General features: G+C 47.3%; 1 protein-coding gene across 1 annotated transcript in view; it reads left to right on the top strand.

The window, feature by feature from the left end:
• LOC119394774 (uncharacterized) overlaps positions 1–20,148 on the top strand; it is a 100,969-nt gene that overhangs the window by 47,049 nt on the left and 33,772 nt on the right. Inside the window, exons 9-16 of the mRNA XM_049415984.1 lie at positions 1,467–1,596; positions 2,242–2,402; positions 4,724–4,815; positions 6,184–6,327; positions 7,557–7,719; positions 8,925–9,004; positions 14,078–14,121; positions 15,429–15,525. Coding sequence (XP_049271941.1) covers positions 1,467–1,596; positions 2,242–2,402; positions 4,724–4,815; positions 6,184–6,327; positions 7,557–7,719; positions 8,925–9,004; positions 14,078–14,121; positions 15,429–15,525 — 911 coding nt within the window. The remainder of the gene's footprint in view (positions 1–1,466; positions 1,597–2,241; positions 2,403–4,723; positions 4,816–6,183; positions 6,328–7,556; positions 7,720–8,924; positions 9,005–14,077; positions 14,122–15,428; positions 15,526–20,148) is intronic.

The following is a 20,148-nucleotide window of genomic DNA, read 5'->3' on the forward strand; positions in this document are numbered from 1 at the left end:
TACCAAAAGTGCAGAGCAGCTCGGTGCAGTGGGTTGAGCGATAAGGTATCCCAGGTATATATCATCAGTTTTTCGGTAAAAGCCAATCTTTTCACGTCGTGTTCCTTATTGAAGCCACGCTCACAATGGTAGCAGCGACGTAAAAAGAAATCCTGCATTCATGTGTTCTTTCTTATTATCTGTTATTGAATGACTTATTGAGATTAACTACGTGTTATTCCGTTTACTGTGATTTAACCAACACGTGCAAGAACTACTTCGAGAACATTGCTTTCAGTTGTTGGGGTGCGCCATTTTTAGATTGATTCTTTGTGCCAATTAACCGTAAAAAAAAAGTAAGAAACCGTGAATATAAGAATATATCACATGACTAAATAGCCACAAGCGGCGAGGCGAGCGCTCCAAAATTATTTGAGTGTCAGTGGGATCGGCTTACTTCTAACACAGATCCCTGCACGTAATTCTACGTTTCATGGGGTTCTGAGGTTGTAGGCACAAGCCATAGACGCATGATTTAGGAAATCGTACGCAAGCGCGAACATTGTCACGGCAAACAGATGTGGTGTGTCAGAAATCAACTAAATATCTTAGTTTTTTTCATACAGTTACGGTTAGAACTCGGCAAACGGGCTTTAAAACACTGCCAAAGCTCCATTGGTTTCCTTTAATATCAATATAAACTCCACGTGCTGTGCAACGCAGTGCGCTAGAGGTACGTACTGCAGCTGTTTTTTATGTAGCGGCCGTGGTACTGCCTTCACGGCAGATCAGACTCAGGTGCAGATGACTTTTTTTTTGAAGAACGAAGCTAGTCGCCGGAAGTTCTGTGGTTTCTATCGTGAACTATAAAGATGATGACTGCACTGATGCTGACTGATCTGTTTATTAGCGTCCCAGAAATACAGAAACACGAAGCATTCTTTTACACTCACGTACGTCGTCTTGAGAGCGCCTTGGATGGTTGGTCAAACTTTATTGAACTGTCCTGAGAGACGCGATTAACGCTCAGTGGGCTCCTCCCACGTTGGGACTGGCAGGCTAAGCCTGATTGAAACAGTTTATTTCTCGAAGCCCACCGAAAAAAAGAACAGAGCCGCTCAGTGTCGACTTTGACTTGTACAACGCGAAGAAAAATATTCTCAAGTTAAAATGTGCTGTTTGTCTAGCTGTGTGCGTCTCATATAGTGAAGGAGGAGTGGTTGTCATAGTCAAGTGTAAATAGGCTTTAAAACAAATAATAATTGATTATTATAATCTCCTGATCTCCATTCACCGTGTACTACAGTATAAAGCCTTCATTTGTGGTGTGGTCCTCACCTGGTACACAATGATCAGTCGAGTTACACACCTATACAAGCCCCAAATAGGGAGATAACGAGGTGGGGTGTGATTTCGACGTAGTTTCAGGAGGCACATACGAAGTTGCTCCTATTCAACTTTTGTTTCATGTCATCGCCGACTATCAGCGACACGAAGATTTCTTGCAAATGATGATGAACGCCAAAGAAGTGGCGAAACAAAGTGCTGAGCCTGGAGAAAAGGCTTTAGCGAGCTCAGACTTCGAAGGCTCTGCGCAGAAACTTCAGGACGTTAAAAGTGAGTCTACACTGGTTGGCACCATTCTGAACATTGAACGTAATCTAATATATATGCATCCGTAGTAATCAACTGTTGTCCAACTATAGGAGTGCTTGGGAGGAAAGTTTCGACAACGGTCATGGTTTTCGTCAGGGCAAAATCAGCTTTCCTTAGTAACTGAATATTTATTCTTAGTTGTTATGTCAAACTGCTAATGAGTTCAGATTGCTAATGCTAATGAATTCAGATTTAGCAAATGATTAAATCGCCATGCTAAAACATTCACTTCAACAGAATTTCGTGCTCGACCACTGACGACAGGTCCAGGCGTTCATTTCAGAGCCAAATTTACATTGTTTTGGAGCGCTATATTTATTTGCATTCATAAATTCCATACAGGCCTCCAGGAAGCATTGCGCAATGGGATAACACCGGTCACATTAACGTAATTTTCAGAGAGCGATAAGTCAAATGCAGTGAACTCAGCGTTAGCACTAAGGACATCCTTAAGTAAACAAAGTGCTTTGTTAGCATGCTCTGTGGAAAATAAAATTATGCAATTGCCTTCGAGAAGGAAAGGTACGCAATCAGCTCTGACAAGCTGTTACGCGATACAACTGGAGAAACAAACAAACAGTTTAAATTTGATGCATTTTTCTCAAGACTTGACCGAAGAGGAGGCCTTGGCGCAGTGCGTGTTATTCTTCTTGGCTGGACAGGAAACGGTCTCGACCGCAACCTCCTATGCTACCTACTTGCTGGCAATCAATCCCCACGTACAGGAAAAACTACAAGCCGAAGTCGACGAGTGTTTCCGGAAGCACGTGAGTCGACCATCTCTGTCAACTCACGGTAGGCATTTTTAAAGCGACCCCGCAGTACTTCAAGAACATGGTCAAAAAACAGTGCGTAAGAGTAGTCGAGGTTCCTACGAGCATGTGAGCCAAATATTACAGCACTGCACTCGGCAGGGGATCTACAATTGCGTTTTAAAGACAGCTAAAAGTCGTTCGCACTTTTCTCGGCAAATTTTGTCATCCCGACGTAGAAACAGACTAAGAAGTACACAGGACCAGCGCTGTCCTGTGTATACGTCGCGCTGTTTTTCACTATGGATTTGCACCAACTAGCTCGCATCAATTCGCTCATGCGTCCTCGATGTGAGGTCAGGGCCATTGGCTGATTTCAGCATTCTTGTGCCTCACAGTTACCGTGGCCACCACGTACCGGCGCTTCGCTTTACAGCGCGCTAAATTTACACAATATAGAATAATACTAGCGGGCTCCTCCCGATCACACCCAAAGTGAGCAGACGAGTTCTTGTTCTTCCGGCAGTAAGCATGTTGCACAAAGCTTTTTCTTTTCTTTTTTTTACCAAATTCGTGTGGATTTTTACAAGCCATGCTTTTGTTGCTGTACTGGCTACTGGCTAACAGGCTGATATAAATAGAGAATAGAATTCAACTGAATTTATTTGGAACAATATAAACAATGTTGCGGGAAATCGGGAAAGAATCAGGTTAAACAGCTGAGAGAGCCCTGGCCATCCTGCACACACGTCAGCATAATGGCGGTTGCAACAAAATAAATAAATAAAAATTACACATACAGTGCATTGTACACGGATCGCGGGCTGAAAACTGCACCAGTATACGAAATAGGGATGCCATGGGAACTGTGACACGCTCTTAATAAATTTTTATGTCATCTTCGTACATCGTGCTGCAGTGAGCATCAGTGATAAAGTAGGAGTTTTTCTTTGCGATACAATATTCGTGCTTCCTTATTCAATCAATTCAGTAAGAAACGAACGAAAGCGTAACTCCAAGGAAGTATGTTCAAGCGTATATATAGGATGCTTCAGTTACTTTTAGACTGAGCCATGGGCATCGGCAGGATTTTGTCTTTGGGGAGGGGTCTCTCTGGTCTGGCTTGGGCGGAAGCAAGTGCTGGAGTGGCTCTCGGGCGGCGGAGGGGAAGGGGGGGGGGGCAAAGGCTTTTTCTTCCATCCCCTGCCGACCCCCATAGTCTGAACCTTTTCACGCGGGTTCGGCATTTACTGTGAGGGGTCTCCAATTCATGGGTCATCATTCGACGCGAGGGACGCGTTTTGAACCGAATGCTATATCTGCTAACTCTTCGCAAACGTAAAGAATATAAGAAATCGGGCCACTATTCTGTCTCGGGGTCACCAAGTTATACCTTACGTATTTTCCATCCAGCCGTGCGGACAATAAATGCGAAAAGGCAAATCTCGCTCTTTGTCATATTAGTCGGGAGTACGTGCCCTGAAAAAAAAAAGCTTAAAAAATTCAGATGCCTTCTTTTTGGAAACTGGGAAGGCTCTTTATTCTTAATGAACAATGGCTGTTAAAGTAGAAAAATGCTATTTTTAGGCTTTCGATTGAGCAGCTAAGTCTTGTAAAAGTTCTTCATACCGCCTCCATGGGGTATGTTATGTTAAACGAGAAATACAAATCACGACATTTTGGGATCCGCAGCACGCGAGTAATCATAGAAACATCCCATGGTAACAGTTCATGTTGCAAGTGATTTCAAGAAACTGTATTTAGTCTGAGGATCAACACGTATTTTATTGTATACGGGAAGTCACGCTGCTACTAAATCTGCCGTTCTCGGCTCCCGCAGGCCCTAAGTTCTAAAGTGAACCTTCTAACATCTTTTATCCCCCTTACCCCTTTCCCCAGCACAGGGTAGCCAGCCGGTCTAAGAACTGGCTAACCTCCCTGTCTTTCCGCTTGTTCCTTCCTTCCTTCCTTCCTTCCTTCCTTCCTTCCTTCCTTCCTAGTTTGTTTTCGGAGTACTACGGAACCCGCTTACGCATCACTTGCGACGCTTAACACGGCGCTGTGACACTCCAATGCCATCCCGGCTCCTTAGGCCGGAAGGTGCTACCGTATGGCGGGCTTTCTCTACTATGTTTTCGTGCGCTGCTAGCTTGCCTATTTAATTTCTGGCAGCTTTTGCCGTAACAGAGCGCAAGCATTGCAGCAGTGTCAATAGCAGTGTCTTCACGCAACAGCCGCTGTTTTGACCCAGAAATTGCTTTCTTAAACGCATCATCTTTGCTATGCCTTCCAGCCGTCTCGTTCCTTGGGAATCATGTTCCTCTTCCCTTCCACAGGGAAGTTCGCCATCGTACGATGTGGTTTCAAAACTTCCGTACTTGGACGGTGTGGTGAACGAAACACTGCGAGTAATGGCACCCGGTTCAAGGTAATAAGTAAGCCTGAGCTATCACACTACTTTCACACAAGAAGTTTGATGTAACATGTATTCTAGTTTGTCTTATTTGGCGGACTTATTCGGCTCACTATATTGTGTAGTTTTAGCGCACATTCGCCGAAAGACGTGAAAGCCGAAAACATATTAAAAGATAAAAGAAAATTTCCTGATACCTTACCCAGTTTGCTGCGCTCTGGAACATCGAACTAGCTTTTGTTAACGCGACAGCGTTAAATATGTGGCTTGACAGCGTATCAGTTCGAGCTAGTTGGTAGTCTCTACTTGACCACCTGTCTGTGTCTTTTCGTTCTTTCGTCCAAATCCTTCGCGCTTGACGGTATTCAAGTTAAAGAACCCGTGTCACTGAAAGTGCGGTGTCGGCGTCGGCAGCGTTGGTTGTGAGCAAAAAATTGACGTTGTCAGTGAGCGAAAAATCTCCATGAATGCCAAGTTTTACAATGCAATGCGAAGAATAAATATCAGGGTTCAAGCCGGAATCGAACCCAGGCATTCTGCATGGTAGTCAGGTATTCCACCACAGACCCAGACCAGTGCTTGAAACTGTCTCGGAAAAAGACCCTGTACAGTCGTGTCGTCGGTCATGGAGCCACGTAGACAGATATAGTACTGCGTGGCAGTAGCGTGGCATTGCACCAGGCGTCACACCATGTGAATCGCGTCACTAATAAGTGGTTGGAAGCTGCCAGCCCATTAGAAAGGCCTCACCTATAGTTCATCACCGTCATCATCAGTCACAGCGTCAACAAAGTGTGCAACTACGTAGGTTCGCGTATTGCGTTACAGACGCTTACTTCCCAGCTGTAATTGCAGAAGGCGCCGCAGGAGAGTGAAACGGTCAATGACCCGCGCGCAGACGTTCTGTCCCTCACGGCATGGCCGAGATCAGCGGCCCGGTTGACGGTCAGCACCCGTCATGTCTCTATGTGTCTCTGTGTGTCTCTGTCTTTGTGTTTTTTAACGCTGTACCGCTAAAGTTTGACGGTTTAGGAGTCCACCCAGAAGTGAAACATGGAAAGTGAATGAGAAGGCGATGCGATCGGGACTCCATGCATTACGCTGCCGTGTTACACTCTTCATGGGGAAACTTAAGCGTCCTCCGTGTTTTTGTATCCTAGTAGTAGAGTTCAGTTCACCTTAGTCTATACATTAACGAAATATGCTTCAACCGATATCATCGGTGTTAGAGAATCTGTACACATGCATAATTGGTGTACATTTCGTTATCCCAATATTTCGCATTAAGTCATAATCATGTTCCAGCTTTATATGAGGAATTTCACCGCACATTTATCACTTCAAATGCTCACTTTATGAATTTTCTTTCAATCTCACCGACAGGGTCGACAGAGTATTTCGTGAGGATTACATGCTTGGTGAAACCGGAATCAAGGTATCCAAGGATTGCATTGTAGTAATACCAATATACTCAATTCATCACGACCCAGAGTTCTTCCCAGAACCGGAAGTTTTTAACCCTGACAGGCAAGTTTTTCCATGTCTTCACTACTTTCTCGCTCATTGTAATGCATGCGCTGCAGTACACTGAGCTATAACCAATGACATTTGCGGTCAAGCGCGTGTGTCTTTAATAATATTTTTGGATCTTGGGGCAAAAAACATCTGTTGTCTAAGAAGACGTGTCGTTCTCCCGTTCTTCTTGACAGTGCCATGGATAACGATCACATTACAAGTAAAGTAAACTGATACATTGCACCTGGTGTGGGTGTATTTAAAAAGTAAAAGCAGTTTCTTGCACATCATGTACTGTTCTTTTGGATAAGGATATGATAAAGCGTATTTTTAAGTAATCTGATTTTGCAAATCTGCTCTTGAGAGAAAATAGTAAACAGGCTCCGACGTTGTTTTTTTTTTTTTTTTTTGACGTCTCCCAAACAAGCTCGCTAATTCGTGCAGAAATCCGTGGAGATCACATTTTATGAAAATCACAGCGCTGCGCGCCGCGCAGACACTCCATTTCGAAAAACAATTCCCGCACCCCTCTACAGCACCTGTCCAATCTTCCTCGTGCGCGAAGTGACGTAAAGTTTTCAAATGGCAACTTTACGTTGCACTGACGTCATCGACTGGTCCTCTGGAATACGATACACGGCGCCTTGGCCCTGCGGTGATGCGGTTACGGCGGCGCATTTACCGCGCTTCTTCACCGCGCCTCTAGTGTGACCCCTAGCGCCGCTCTGACCACAGTAACTGTATATGGTTCCTTTAGGCGCCATATACTAATGGAGCTATATACCGTGACTCTAGCTCTACACGTGTAGGAAGCATTGCTCTGTCGTTGGCTGCGTGCCGATGGCGTAATCACTGACGTCGTGTTACGTTGCCCGAAGTAGGCGTAGTCACGACAACGTGCTTACGCCCACCGCTCTTCGCTGTTGAGAAGTGTGGGAAGGCCGATCGAGAAATCGAAACCAGCCGAAGCGGGTTAATTGTTCTATACCCTGTAACTCCCTTATTACGGCACTTATTCGCAAAATTCTTGCGGTAGCATGTTAACATCGTACAAGTGCCCATTTATCGCTTCATCATACATTTCGGACCGCGGGGTTGCTTACTCGTCCTTTAAGAGAGCCATTCAAAAAAAAAAAAAAAACGATAGGTGAATTCAACGCTTTTGATGTTTAGTGTTATGAGACTAATTCAGTGTTCCTTTATTTGCTTTTTTTTGTTTTGCTGCCACCGTTGACCAATAGATTCAACGAGGAGAATATTAACTCCATTCGTCCGTACACCTTCTTGCCGTTTGGTGCTGGACCTCGTAACTGCATTGGATCGAGGTTCGCGTTACAGCTTGTGAAGACCTGTCTTTTGCACGCCGTTCACAACGTACAGTTTGTGAAGGGCCCCAAAACGAAGGTGAGAAACCTCTGAAATTTAGAATGTATCCCATTAGATCACATCTTCGGTGAGGAGCATACGCATTTCGACGGAAGTATGAAGTCACAAAAGGACTGTGTTGGCTTACTGTAACTTGGAGATAATATCGTAATTTCCAAGTTGACGAAGCGAAAGTAGCTCGTCGCTAATTGTAGGGCTCAAGCGTAGAGCGGCTTGACGGCTTTAAACGTGACACTGCATTTCACTTTCCATTCTACTGACCCACTAGGTGACCCTCAGAAGATATGGATGGAGATGAGGATTTTAATCGTCATTTCTTTCGTCTGACGGATGAATCGAGAAACAAAATGAAGTGCTGGGACAAGCGCAAAACGTTGCTTAAGCGGCATATTCGCTAGATACTTGCCCCAAGGAACCAGGAAATTCAAAAGGCAATCGTAAAACGTGCATAAAATTTCCAGTAAATTCTGTAACTTATAGGAGATAAAACAGTAATTGTAGACCGAGAACAACAAAGAATTAGGTGTGTTTATGGACACCCGGAAGGTGACATAAGTATAGACGTTTACTACAGAAGATCAATTAAACTGACACTTTTACTAGCGTACAGTGTATAGGCGTGGCTATACCCTCGTGCAGCGTGATGGTTTTAACATAAAAACGTGCAAATTCAAGCAATGTCTTGTGATACTCTCATGTACCCAATGGTCTGTGTACAACACAGACCTTAACACACTTTTTCGGGTAAGGCAAGATATCGTTGGCTAGCGCTCTCACATCACGCGTGCGGTTGTGTAGTGTATTAGTGAACTTTCCGTTACATTAACAGAAAAAAAATGACTACAGATTATTCCTTGGTCTATTTCAAAGTGCTGTTTTATTATCCGCCTTTCTGTTCGTTTGCCCTGGCTATAGGTGCGCTGTGAACTGGCGGAAATAGACTTGTTGCAAGTTTAACCTTCTCTCCTCAGCGTCTTTCTTGTATTTTTTTACTTTTGTGTGTGTGTGTGTGAATGCGGTGCTTCCTTCAGAATGCCAACTATTTGTTCGCATTTCCTTTGAGCACCCATTCAGATTGCATTTCCAGTATGTATGAATGCTAGAAAAATGTCATGTAGCAGCAATCGCCGTAAAGGCTAATCTAATTTATCAGCTCGGGATTTTACGGTAGTTTGGATTCGAGACATATGAGTGACTTGACAAGTGTTACGATGGCTCTGCAGGTCCCCCTCGAGTACCGACCAGGATTTGGCATATTACAACCCAAGGACTTGGTTGTAGGTGTCAGAGAGAGGAGAAGCTAGTCTTCGTCGCTTACCACGCTGGAACGACACATCAAGAAATGAAGAGAATTGTCATTAAGGGCCACATACCTGTCACTTCAGAAGAACCTACAGAAAGAACCTCTTGTACGTGCATGCGCTGGCAATGGTACTACAATAATATATGCAAATAACACTCTATCATAATCATCATCAGCGTGACTACGCCTACTAAAGGGCAAAGGCCCCTCTCATGAGGAGGGAACATTGCCATCGGCTGACAACACCAAAGTAATTTGATCAGTGTCTCGTCAGAGCATACACTTTCGCCTGTGCAGTCCTTACAGCATTAGCTGAAGGGACTGTCAATGTTCTGGCCTCTTTCTGTATAATATCGCGAGGCTTAGTATTTGATATCGCGCACCGAGAGAGAAGGCCGATTAACTTTACCCTCAACAGTTTCGATATTTTGAAAATTTACCGCCCTGAAATTGTAAATGCTGACGGAAAGTTCACGAGAGAATTTAAACTGGTCCTTCTGAGTTAGAGGCAGGTGTTCTACCACAGAGCCGCGCCACTGCCTGAAACTGCTTCCGGAAAAAACAAAAACAAAAAAACGCTATATGAATGTCATGCAGTGGGAGGAGTCTCCTTAGTAGCAGAAGCGTAGGCTCGCGCCATACGTCAAAACATATGAACTGCGCAACGAGAGGGTGTTGTAAAGGCCCACCCATTGCAAAGCCCTTAGACATTTTTAATCATCAGCAGCAGCAAAAGCATCAACAAAGTGAGCAGTAACGCTGGTTCGCGTGTTGCCATACGGACGCGTAGTGGGCCCTTCGCTGATTCGCAAAATGAAGGATTATGGCGCAGTGGGCACTGCGCAACTGTACTTGCAGTAGGCATTCTAGGATAGTTTTAGACGGCCAATTTTACGCGCACAGACGTTCGTTGCCTTGCGGTACCGTTCAGGCATGCACCGAGAACCGAAGCAAGCCTAGCAATTTAGAAGGCGATGCGCACGGGGCCCGATTACGCTATCGCGTTCTACTCTTGAAGGCGAAGCTCAAGCATCCTCCAAGTTTTCATAGTGTAATCGAGGTCTTCTTTTGCGGCCTTGAACAAGTTGTCTAGTTGTAGATTATTTCTGAGTCCTCGTTATGCTGCACATGTAGGGACTAAATGTTGCTACATTTTGCGCTCTCGCATTTGCCTTATGGTTGATGTGTTGTATATGCTCTAAACGCAGTATGATGCAATAGCTGTTTCTGTAAACCAATTTTGTGCTCTGTGTGTGGAATGATGCTGGCTACATTCCCGTGCGTGTTTTATTGATAAATACGGCGATGGACTGCATTACATGTTGCTTTTTTAACAGCGGAGTTGTTTAAGCTTGGCAAAACTCCGTGCCCCATCAATAACAAACTATCATCTAATGAACGGCCTCTACTTTTTTTAGTCTTCGCAATAAATCATCATAGAGGAAAAGGAGTAAAACACGTCAGCCTGGTTTGGTTTACATGAAACAATAAAATTCCTTCAGTTTAGCCAATCCAGACAGGCTTTTCTGTTTGGGATAAAAGAGCATCACGTATGTAGCAGACGCTTTCTATAAAGTCCTGTTTTGATGATTTCGTTTTAACGTCAGTGTGTGTCAATGACAAACGCGTCTTCCGTAAACTGTGGAGGCCAAGGAGCATGATCATGATCATATCATATGGTATACCGTATTCATTTTGTACTAGTCAGTATCTAATGCCAATAGGTGTTATGGGTAAGTTGCGAGTTCTTCGAAGGACATCCCCAAAAAATATCGCATCCCAACATTGCCGCTCTTCCAGCTTTCGCTGTGACTGTGCTGGGCTTTCCGCGCAGGCCTGGTGTTTTTTTTTCAGCAAGCCACGTTTAGACTGAATGATTTGACTGAATGATTTGAAAGAATGATTTCATACTCTCGTTTTACAGGCATTCGCTTAACTCTTTTGTAGCGTTAGCTACACTTGCCTAGCCGGAGCCGATTTGGCGTGGAGGGTCGTCATCCGTGCTGCGCATGCGCGAGGATCAGTGATGTCACACAGCTGGGTCACCGGAGCTGGCATCTCACGCGCTCTCCGACACCGCCGCGCACGGCTCACCGCTGCTGGTCTGCGCGTTCGGGAGGAGTGGCGTCGTAGGCGTGGCAGACACGCTGGCGCTGGCGCGCGCGCAGACTCCACCACCGGCGCGCGCGGCTCGCCGCTGCTGTTCTGCGCCGCATTCGAGAGGAGTGACGTCGTAGCCATAGACACAGTGGCGCCGGCGCGCGCGCCGGCGCCACTGTGTCTTCGCTGTGCAGTCGCCGTCTGACACTGCGCTGGAGCCGCTTGATAGCGCCTCTGACTGGCGTTTGCCGGTGGGTAACGCCTTGGAGAATGAGAGCGCAAATGCTGCTCGACGGCGTAGAAGAGCCGAGAAGCTTATCTCATCGGATCCCGAAGTGGTTACCTGGCAGTTAGCGGTTCAGCGTACGAAGAATGAACAGAAGAAGGCTAATAATCCTATACAATCTGGAAAGCTAAGAATATTCAGCTGAACCTTTGCTAACGCTACGAATATCCTGGCATAGCCGAGTTAAGCCACTGCAATTTTTCTTTAAAACGTCATGTACTGGCCCTCCACAATTCAACTAGAAGTATGACATCAATCAAATCTTTGTAAAGCTGCTTCCTTGTTAGAGCACTGAGGTAATCCAAGGAGAATCGTGCCCTTAAGAACCGATATGAATCTGCTAGTTCCTTTGGGTAACCCGTGATTCCACCGCTCATTGCGCACACGCTGGATACAATAAAGTCTGGAAGCACTCCGCTTAGTCGGATTTGAATCATCGAGTACAAGGAGGGGTCTTTGATCCCTCAGTAACATAAACCGGGAAACACGTTGACATATGAGCGGCCTCTACCTTCGCACGCGCAGCTGCGCCTAGCACGTGCAACGCAATAACTCTGCCGTCGCGCGCGCTCTTCGTCCTCTGCTTCATGTTATGCTTCGCTTCCCAAACACGTAATCCTGGCGCGCGCTCTCCCGCTGCGTCGATTTGTCCGGCGTGGGATGCAATAACCCGGATGGCCGAGAAAACGAGCACAGAGATGAAGAACGAGACGGTGGGGGCCGCTTTCTTTATTCAATCCGTCACGCGCTCAGTTCGACGGCGGCACGGTGCGCGTGTAGCGTACGCTGCTCGCTTTGCCGTGGTTAAAGAGATAACAGATCTTGTCTCACTGACAAACGGGTGCCACATACAACATTAGTTCCCTTCTTTTGCATGTTCTTTTTAGTTGAAACGTAGCGTGGGATACTGAAATACGAGCGAGGGTACGGAAAACTAAGAGGCGTTGAGCCGGAAAAAAAAATGCTTTAGTTTACGAACAAAAGATGAGAACAGACGAGCAGGTCACCTTGCACATGCAACTAAATAGGCAAGTTGACAAGTCAAAATTAACGCGAGCAGATATTGGCGACGTCGTGAATGAAAGCAACTTCGGCTGAGGGCCAGAAATGAAATAGCAACGGCGATGTGTGTCATCTGTTCTCCTCCCCCTTTATTACACAATTTCAGTACTGAGTGAAGGTACCAATCATCTGCGACTTCAAGTCTATGCGAAGGAGGTCCTCCTTCGCATAGAATTGTAAAGCGAGGCGACATATTCGCCATTAGACCGAAGGGCGTCCCACTCTTCACGAATGGCGTCCCACGGCACGTCCGTCGTTGTGAGAAGTTGCGTCTGGACGAGCCCCACTTCAGGCGCGCCCACACATTTTCGATGGGGTTTGCGTCTGCGCCATTCAGAGACCTTTGTTCGGCACCCGACATTTCTATACGATTAATAACTATCGCTGGCCAGCGAGAGGCCCGAACACATGACGAATGCATGGGTGAAGATAAAAGGGATGGTGTGACGGCTATATTCTAGTCGAACCACTGAAAATCAACTGATTCACTGTGTAGACAAATATATGCTGGCGCGGTGCCCCTCTGGATAGCTCTTGGTATTTTCTATTTTTTAAAGACGATAGTCTTTCTTGGGGAACTTAAACACAGAAATTTTGGTCTGTCTGTCTCTCTTTCTGTTTGTTTGTCTGTCACCCGATTCAGCCACCCGACCAATGTTTAACCACTTGCGGAACGCCCAGCCATCTTGAACTGGTACCGCCGTTCATACTTGTGAACATTGTCGATTAAAAAGCAAATGTTACGCATATCTGAGGCGCAATACATCATCATTACATAAGTGTTAGGTGGTGTGTTCCTTTACTAGAATATACATAGATACGTAATTCTAAAGACCCTAGTGTTTCTTAGGCTGCGTAGAAAATGGTAGTGTTTTTTGGGCTGCGCTGCAAATGCGACGCTATGAGCCAGATGCGGCGATTCAACATAAAGGAGGAGGACTCATGTAGTACGGCCGGTAGACGACTATCGTCTTTCGACGACATTTGCAGCGAAGCACGCAGATACGCGGCCTATTTTTTAAACAGCGAACCTTTTCAAGCTGGCAGTAAGACGTCCGTTAACGAAACACCCCTGCTGCGCAGTTGCTAAAAATAGCCAAGCCGCCGCAGTGCCGATAAGCAGCCGCCGCCGAGCCGTCGCCATAGCAACCGCCACACTTTCTTACACCTTGGCTAAGGGAAAGCGATTTGGCAAGCCTTGCGCGTCTACCGGATCCGCCCGTCGCCGCCTGTTGCCAGCCGCTCCTCCGGCCAAGCACGCTGGATCCAATCGCCGCCGGCGTTGTGATTCTCGTGTTGCAGCACGACGAGCTGAGGATCAACCAGCCTGGCTGTCCCAAGCTTTGCGCAACTTAGTGCAAACTTCCCGAATTTTTGTAATTATTATTACCAGCGCTTTAATGGATACAGCCACATAGAACAGTCGGGCAGATTGACGCGGCATGCATCTTTTTAGTGACGAACATGTGCCCACTAATAGAAAACTCGTCAGCTTCAATACTTGACACCGCAATGAATTTTCATTGAGAGCAGACAAACCGTTGTTTCCCGTGGGCGCACTCAAAAACTGATCGGCAACTTTTCGGTCAGGCAATCTAATGATGCATGTTTTCGCAACTATGTAGTGTGATCACGTTCCTTCAGAGCTTGTGCCTAGAGTCTAACCCCCGTATTCAAGAACGTCCCTTCACTCAACGCTCCACCTTAACTTGAGAAAGTCGATGGGAGCGCCGTTTCTAGGCGGAACAAATCACTGCATATCAGCGATTATCTGCAGCGATTCTTGAGAAGCGCGGCGTCATTTTCGGTCGAACAGCGGCGCTGTGCTCGACTTGTTCAAGTGAAGGACGAAATTCGAGTCGAGGAGCGTTTGTGAATACGGGGGTAAGTCTCTAGAGAGCATGGAAATCGCACGGTATTCCGCGTGGTTACAGAAAGTAACAAGAATACCTGCCCGCACTTACAAACTCAGAAAAGCTGAGTGACGGCTCAAAGAAGAAAGGTCCAGCTGCTATGCGTTATCTGTCTGATAAGAGTAAAGCGAGTCGCGTACACTTCACCGCCATCGTGTCACCGTCGAACTGAGCGCGTGACGGATTGAACAAAGAAAGCGACCTGTACCGCAAAGCGCTACATGCAATCAGCTAGTCCGCTGCAAGCGAGTAAAACGACATGGCTGCGATCGTAGTAAGGACGCGCAGTGCGATGTCTCGACACCGGACGCTGGATGTCAGACTGCGCGGCGATGCAGTTTTATCTGGTTGCGGTCGCCGCTTGCGCGTCTCGACTTATTTTGCTGCCCGGTGTACGCAAGTTCTGAAGTGTTTACTTGTCACAGTGTTACATGATATATAAACATCGAGCCACATTTATTTAGGAAGCGTGATACATTTTCTTATTCATGTCATCATAGCCTTACGCATCCTACACAAGCTGATACCCGCAACATAGATTTTCACTCAAGAACCTTGCTTCTCGGTAAACAAACTGTGTTTTCGTAAGCGAGTACTGTCTGACCTATGAGTAGGAAGGATAATGATATCTTGTCATGAGAGAAGTTTTTCGAAGTATGGTACTGTTCCAAAGGACCCGTTGCCTGTGAGATAGCCGAAATCGTTCGTGTGCACTGATCAATCCGCTCTTACCGAAAGGCAGTAAACACTCGAAAACCCCAGCTTCATGGCACATAAACTGCGCAACTGGACATTATCGATGAGGACGCGAGAATCGATAAGAAGGGACACGGCATAGATACGGGCCCATGTTTGACGCCACTGACGACGATAACAGGAAATCTACGGCACGGCTGGCACAATGCCCCAATATTTCGCGATATATAATACCCGATCCGTTCTACGTCGCTCTCATCACTGAACAACCGTCGGATTGGCTAAGCAAGCTCTGACGAAAGCACAACTGATACCGCTAAGGACCAGCAGATGCGAAACGCCAAGCTCACGAGTACAAAATATTTTTGATCCGCCGCAAAGACCGTCAGCATGTCCTACTTAAGCTTCTTCGTTTTCTACGACTGGTTGTTTTTAGCCATCACCGTCGCTGTTCTGCTCTATCTGTGAGTACTTCAACTGCTCTTGACTGCATTCTAGTGATTCCTCTAAGGTTATGGTAAAGCACAAAACACGAGTCAAAACCGCGCGATAAATGATAACGCGCGTTCGAAGAATGCGAATGAGAAAGTCTTTGCAGCTTGCTTTTCTCGGTAAAGATTATGGTTGCGTAAGGCATAAGCTTCACTTGCCGGGAAGTGGAAACTGCAGCACAAGAAGCAGGGAGCGACGTTACTGCAATTTCATACGTAAAAGAACAATCCGCACCCTAACCGATTTTATTTGCGGTTTGATAGGGCTACGGGAAGGCCACGCATAGTTAGGCCGATCGAACAGCAGCGTTTTGGCACGGTGCACTCAATTGCCTGTTGCTGTGGATCATTTCATGCACTAACTACACTGCTCAATCCTGCATGGCTTTACGTCACATCGCTATATCGGATCAGGTAGCACCACAGCTCCGCTGGCCCGTCACTTTCGCAGTGTGGAATGCGAACGAGTTTTTAGTGAGAAAGCCCTTCTACCCAGTAGCGTGACCAGGGGGCGGCACACCGGGCCCGTGCCCCCCCCCTCCCCCGGTATTTTTTTTTTAATAGCATACTGATCCCAAAATGACAATCGACCACACTCGCCTGCCCGGCCCCCACTTCAGATCAAGAAGGTGCGCCCCCCTCCCGTATAAAATTTCTGCCTACGCCCCTGCTCCTACCCGACCGAATGAGGCTTCGCGGATATCAGGAAAGAACACGAGGCTTCAGGTGAACTCAGTTGGAGAAATGGTCGTGGTCGATGCTTTCGCCATGCGTTTCTGCGGCGCTTCTACGCATTTTCTTCACCAGCCGCGCTTGGCGCTCCTTCGTAAAGGGGCCCTGCAACGCTTTTCCAAGTAGCCATGGAATGGCTTCACTAAAGGAGCTTAGTGCCCCACGAATCTACCGCCGCAAAAATTTTAGATGTGAAAGCATCTTATGCTCGGGGCAGTGTCCGTTCTGCCACGTCCGCACCCATACTGCGCATGCGCCAACTCTCCCCCCTTTCCTCTCGTGAGCGCGAGGAGGTGGGAGGAGGTGGCGTGAGCGCTGCCTCCGCTTCGTTTCTCCTCTCCCGTTTCTCTCTCTCCGCCACATCTGTGCGCTCGCATACAATGCGGCACGCGCTCGCTCCCGTTCACGGTGTAAGAATATACTCAGGTGATGACACTCTTCCCCCAACGCATGGGAAACCGCAATCCACGCGCGTCCAGGTAATGTTCGGTTTCTTATCAGATGACTTGGAGGGCGCTACGAAAAGCGGGGCAGTCGTCTCCATAGCAACGCGAATGCTGCTGATAACGTGCATTTTTCTGTGCCATTTTGCTGGATAATGTGCATCCGCCAAGCGGCGTCGAGGGGCGAAATCGAGAGAGCAACAGGAGAGGGCACGACGAGCGCGGCGGCGATGACGTAGCACCACCGTGATTCGGCTACTCGCGGGCGCTCTCCGCCTCAAGCCATTAGATGGCGCACCGCTCAACGGACCGACGACCGAACATTTTCTGGCCGCTTAGGCGAGCGCAGTGTCAACACCTGAATATTCTTACACCGTGCTCCCGTTGCACTCTCCTTCGCAACGCCGCTAGGGACGCTCGCGAAGCTGAAGATAAACGGCAACGCCGGCAAGCGAATCTCGAAGCTACGAGGCTGCGAAAGCGCGCGTTCGCTGTGCTTCCGTCATTCTCTCTCTGTGCAACGGTGTGCGAAACGCCATGAACAACGCCAACGTCGGCGCTAGTTGCAGCAGCAGCGCCACCGCCGCGGAGCAGAGGAAGGCTCGGGAAAAGCAGAACGTAAACGTCAGCGTGGGCAAGCGGTAATTCAAACGCTTCGACAACCACCGTCTCATAAGTCACATAAGAGAAACGGAAACTCGATGCGCAACCCCCCGCGATGCTTTCGCATCGCACCATGGTTGCCCGTAGGGGGAAAAATGTGTAATTTTTAGAATCCGTCCAGTACGAGCGGCATGAAAAGGCAAACGCGCGAGGGGGAGACAGAAAGTTAGATGGGCAGATGAGATCAAGAAGTTCGAGGGTATGACGCACGGTGTAAGAATATACTCAGGTGATGACACTCTTCCCCCAACGCATGGGAAACCGCAATCCGCGCGCGTCCAGATAATGTTCGGGTTCTTATCAGATGGCTTGCAGAGGGCGCTACGAAAAGCGGGGCAGTCGTCTCCATAGCGACGCGCATGCTGCTGATAACGTGCATTTTTTGTGGCGTTTTGCTGGATAATGTGCATCCGCCAAGCGGCGTCGAGGGGCGAAATCGAGAGAGCAACAGGAGAGGGAACGGCGAGAGCGGCGGCGATGACGCAGCACCACCGTGATTCGGCTACTCGCGGGCGCTCTCCGCCTCAAGCCATTAGATGGCGCACCGCTCAACGGACCGACGACCGAACATTTTCTGGCCGCTTAGGCGCGCGCAGTGTCAACACCTGAATATTCTTACACCGTGGTATGACGTGACAGGAGCAAACACAGGAGCGGGTTGATGGCGTAACATGGGAGAGGCATTTGTCCTGCAATGGGCGTGTCAGTACGAGCGGAGTTACAAAGATTTGTCGTAGGCTGCTTTCTCTTTTCTCTCGTCCCTACGAAAGCGCTGGAAGCTAAGCAGGGAAGGATGGCACAGTGGAAGAAGGTACGTCGTGCGCGCCTCGTGACCCTAAGCACTTCATTTCTTTTCCATCGAACGCGCGGCGTTCTTTCAGTGCTATTGCGCGAGCGCGCTGGCAAGTGGCGGCCTCCCGCGGCGGCCGCATATTCAAATCAGTCAATCAAATCAGCCAGTGGCGTGGAATTTGAGTCAATGCCGCAGTGATGTTGAGTAAATAGCATCATTTATTTATGTTTATAGTAACGCAAGTGGACTTTTGCGTGCTTGTCACGCAGGCTAGCGTAGAGAGGTCATTCTCGGCGCTGAAGTTTGTTACAGCAAAAGCTGTTATAAGTTCACAACAGCCGATTTTGGCGCCATAGTTGTCCGCCGCCGCAGCCGGTGTCCGTAACCGCTATCGCGTGAAATAAGAAAACAATATGAAATCAGAAACAACCTTCTAGGGTCGGATGGGATCTGAACCCACGCCCTCTGCGTGGCAGTCGAGTATTCTACCATTTAGCAACAGTGGTGCTAGACACTCCTTCGCAAAAATACTCTATACAGGTGTCATGTCGGGCAAGGAATCGTGTTAACATACGTAATATAGCGTGGCAGAAGAGTAAAATAACAGCCTGACGTCACACAATGCGAATTGCGCAACAAGTCGGTCGTTGAATGCTTCCAACCTATTACAAAGGGCTCAGCCATATTTCTTCATCGTCATAAGCCACAGCACAGAGTGTGCACAATGCCTTACAGATGTGTAGCGGGTACCACGATTCCCCGAAGAATGACGAAAAATGGCATAGTGGGGGCTTCCCTACTTCAGAAAAATGATGATTTATGGCGTAGTGGGTACCTTGAATGTGTACTTGTGTAGTTGCCCCAAGAGAGTGAGTCTACAACGGCCTCTAGAAAGGCCGCTCTCCCAGCTTTCGCTGTGGCTCTGCTGCGTGTTCCGCGCAGGCCTGACGATTTTTTTATCAGAACAGCGATCTCGCACATCACAGAGTACATTCAATGACGTGCTGCTTCTGAGATCGTGCTTACTCCCTTGACACAAAGCATTGATGCATTAAGCTGGGCTAGTTGGTATTGATTGTATGCTTCCATATTGCTAGCGAACACGCACAAAGGACGACATGTCCTGTCTCTTTCTATGTCGTCCTTTGTGCGTGTTCGCTAGCAATATGGAAGCACACAAAGCATTGAGCTCGCTAAAAAAATTCAATTGACTTTTGAGGAAATAAATACTATGACTTTGAAGGGTACTGGTTTGTGCTAGTTGGTAGGAATTCGCGGTACAGTTACTTCCGCTCCTCCGAAGAACGTGTTTTACTCCTGTCCCACTTTCTTAAGATGAGCACAAGCAACTATGCCACAAATGCAATTTTTTATTTTTATGATTATCTTAACTTCAAATTTTTGCACACAAATAAAAACCGTTACGAACCGTTACGGAAATTTTTTTGCCGTTCCGGAGCAGAAACGGAACGGAACTCTTTGTGCTGGAACGAAACTAAAACCGAAACGATAAACATTTCGTTCTGACACCCTGTTAAGTACACATCACAACAACGTACATAGAGGCATGAACGGACCACAAGCGAGAACGCACACATACATAGAATATCAATGCTTCACAGGATATCAACGCACGCGCCATCTACTATAACAACAGCTTGACGGCTGTTATGCGCCCGCTATAGCACACATTGTGCCGGTTAGCAGCCATTGAACTTATAGGAATAATCAATGTTTTCTACTGAATGTCTTGTATCGAACTGTTTGCATATGTGTGTGCCATCACCGAGCCCGAACCTGTCACTCCAACATAATCAAGAAAATTAATGTTTGTCTAAATTTTGCTTAAGACTGTCACAAATACGCCATAATATGCTCGGGCATCTATGAAGCATCTGGCAACAGTACCGTTGGCTTAGTTGGCCTAAGGTGGCTTAGTAGTTACCGTGTTAGAAACAATAGCAA

This window comes from Rhipicephalus sanguineus, chromosome 5, assembly GCF_013339695.2.
Source record: "Rhipicephalus sanguineus isolate Rsan-2018 chromosome 5, BIME_Rsan_1.4, whole genome shotgun sequence".
In the NCBI taxonomy this organism is placed as follows: Eukaryota; Metazoa; Arthropoda; class Arachnida; order Ixodida; family Ixodidae; genus Rhipicephalus; species Rhipicephalus sanguineus.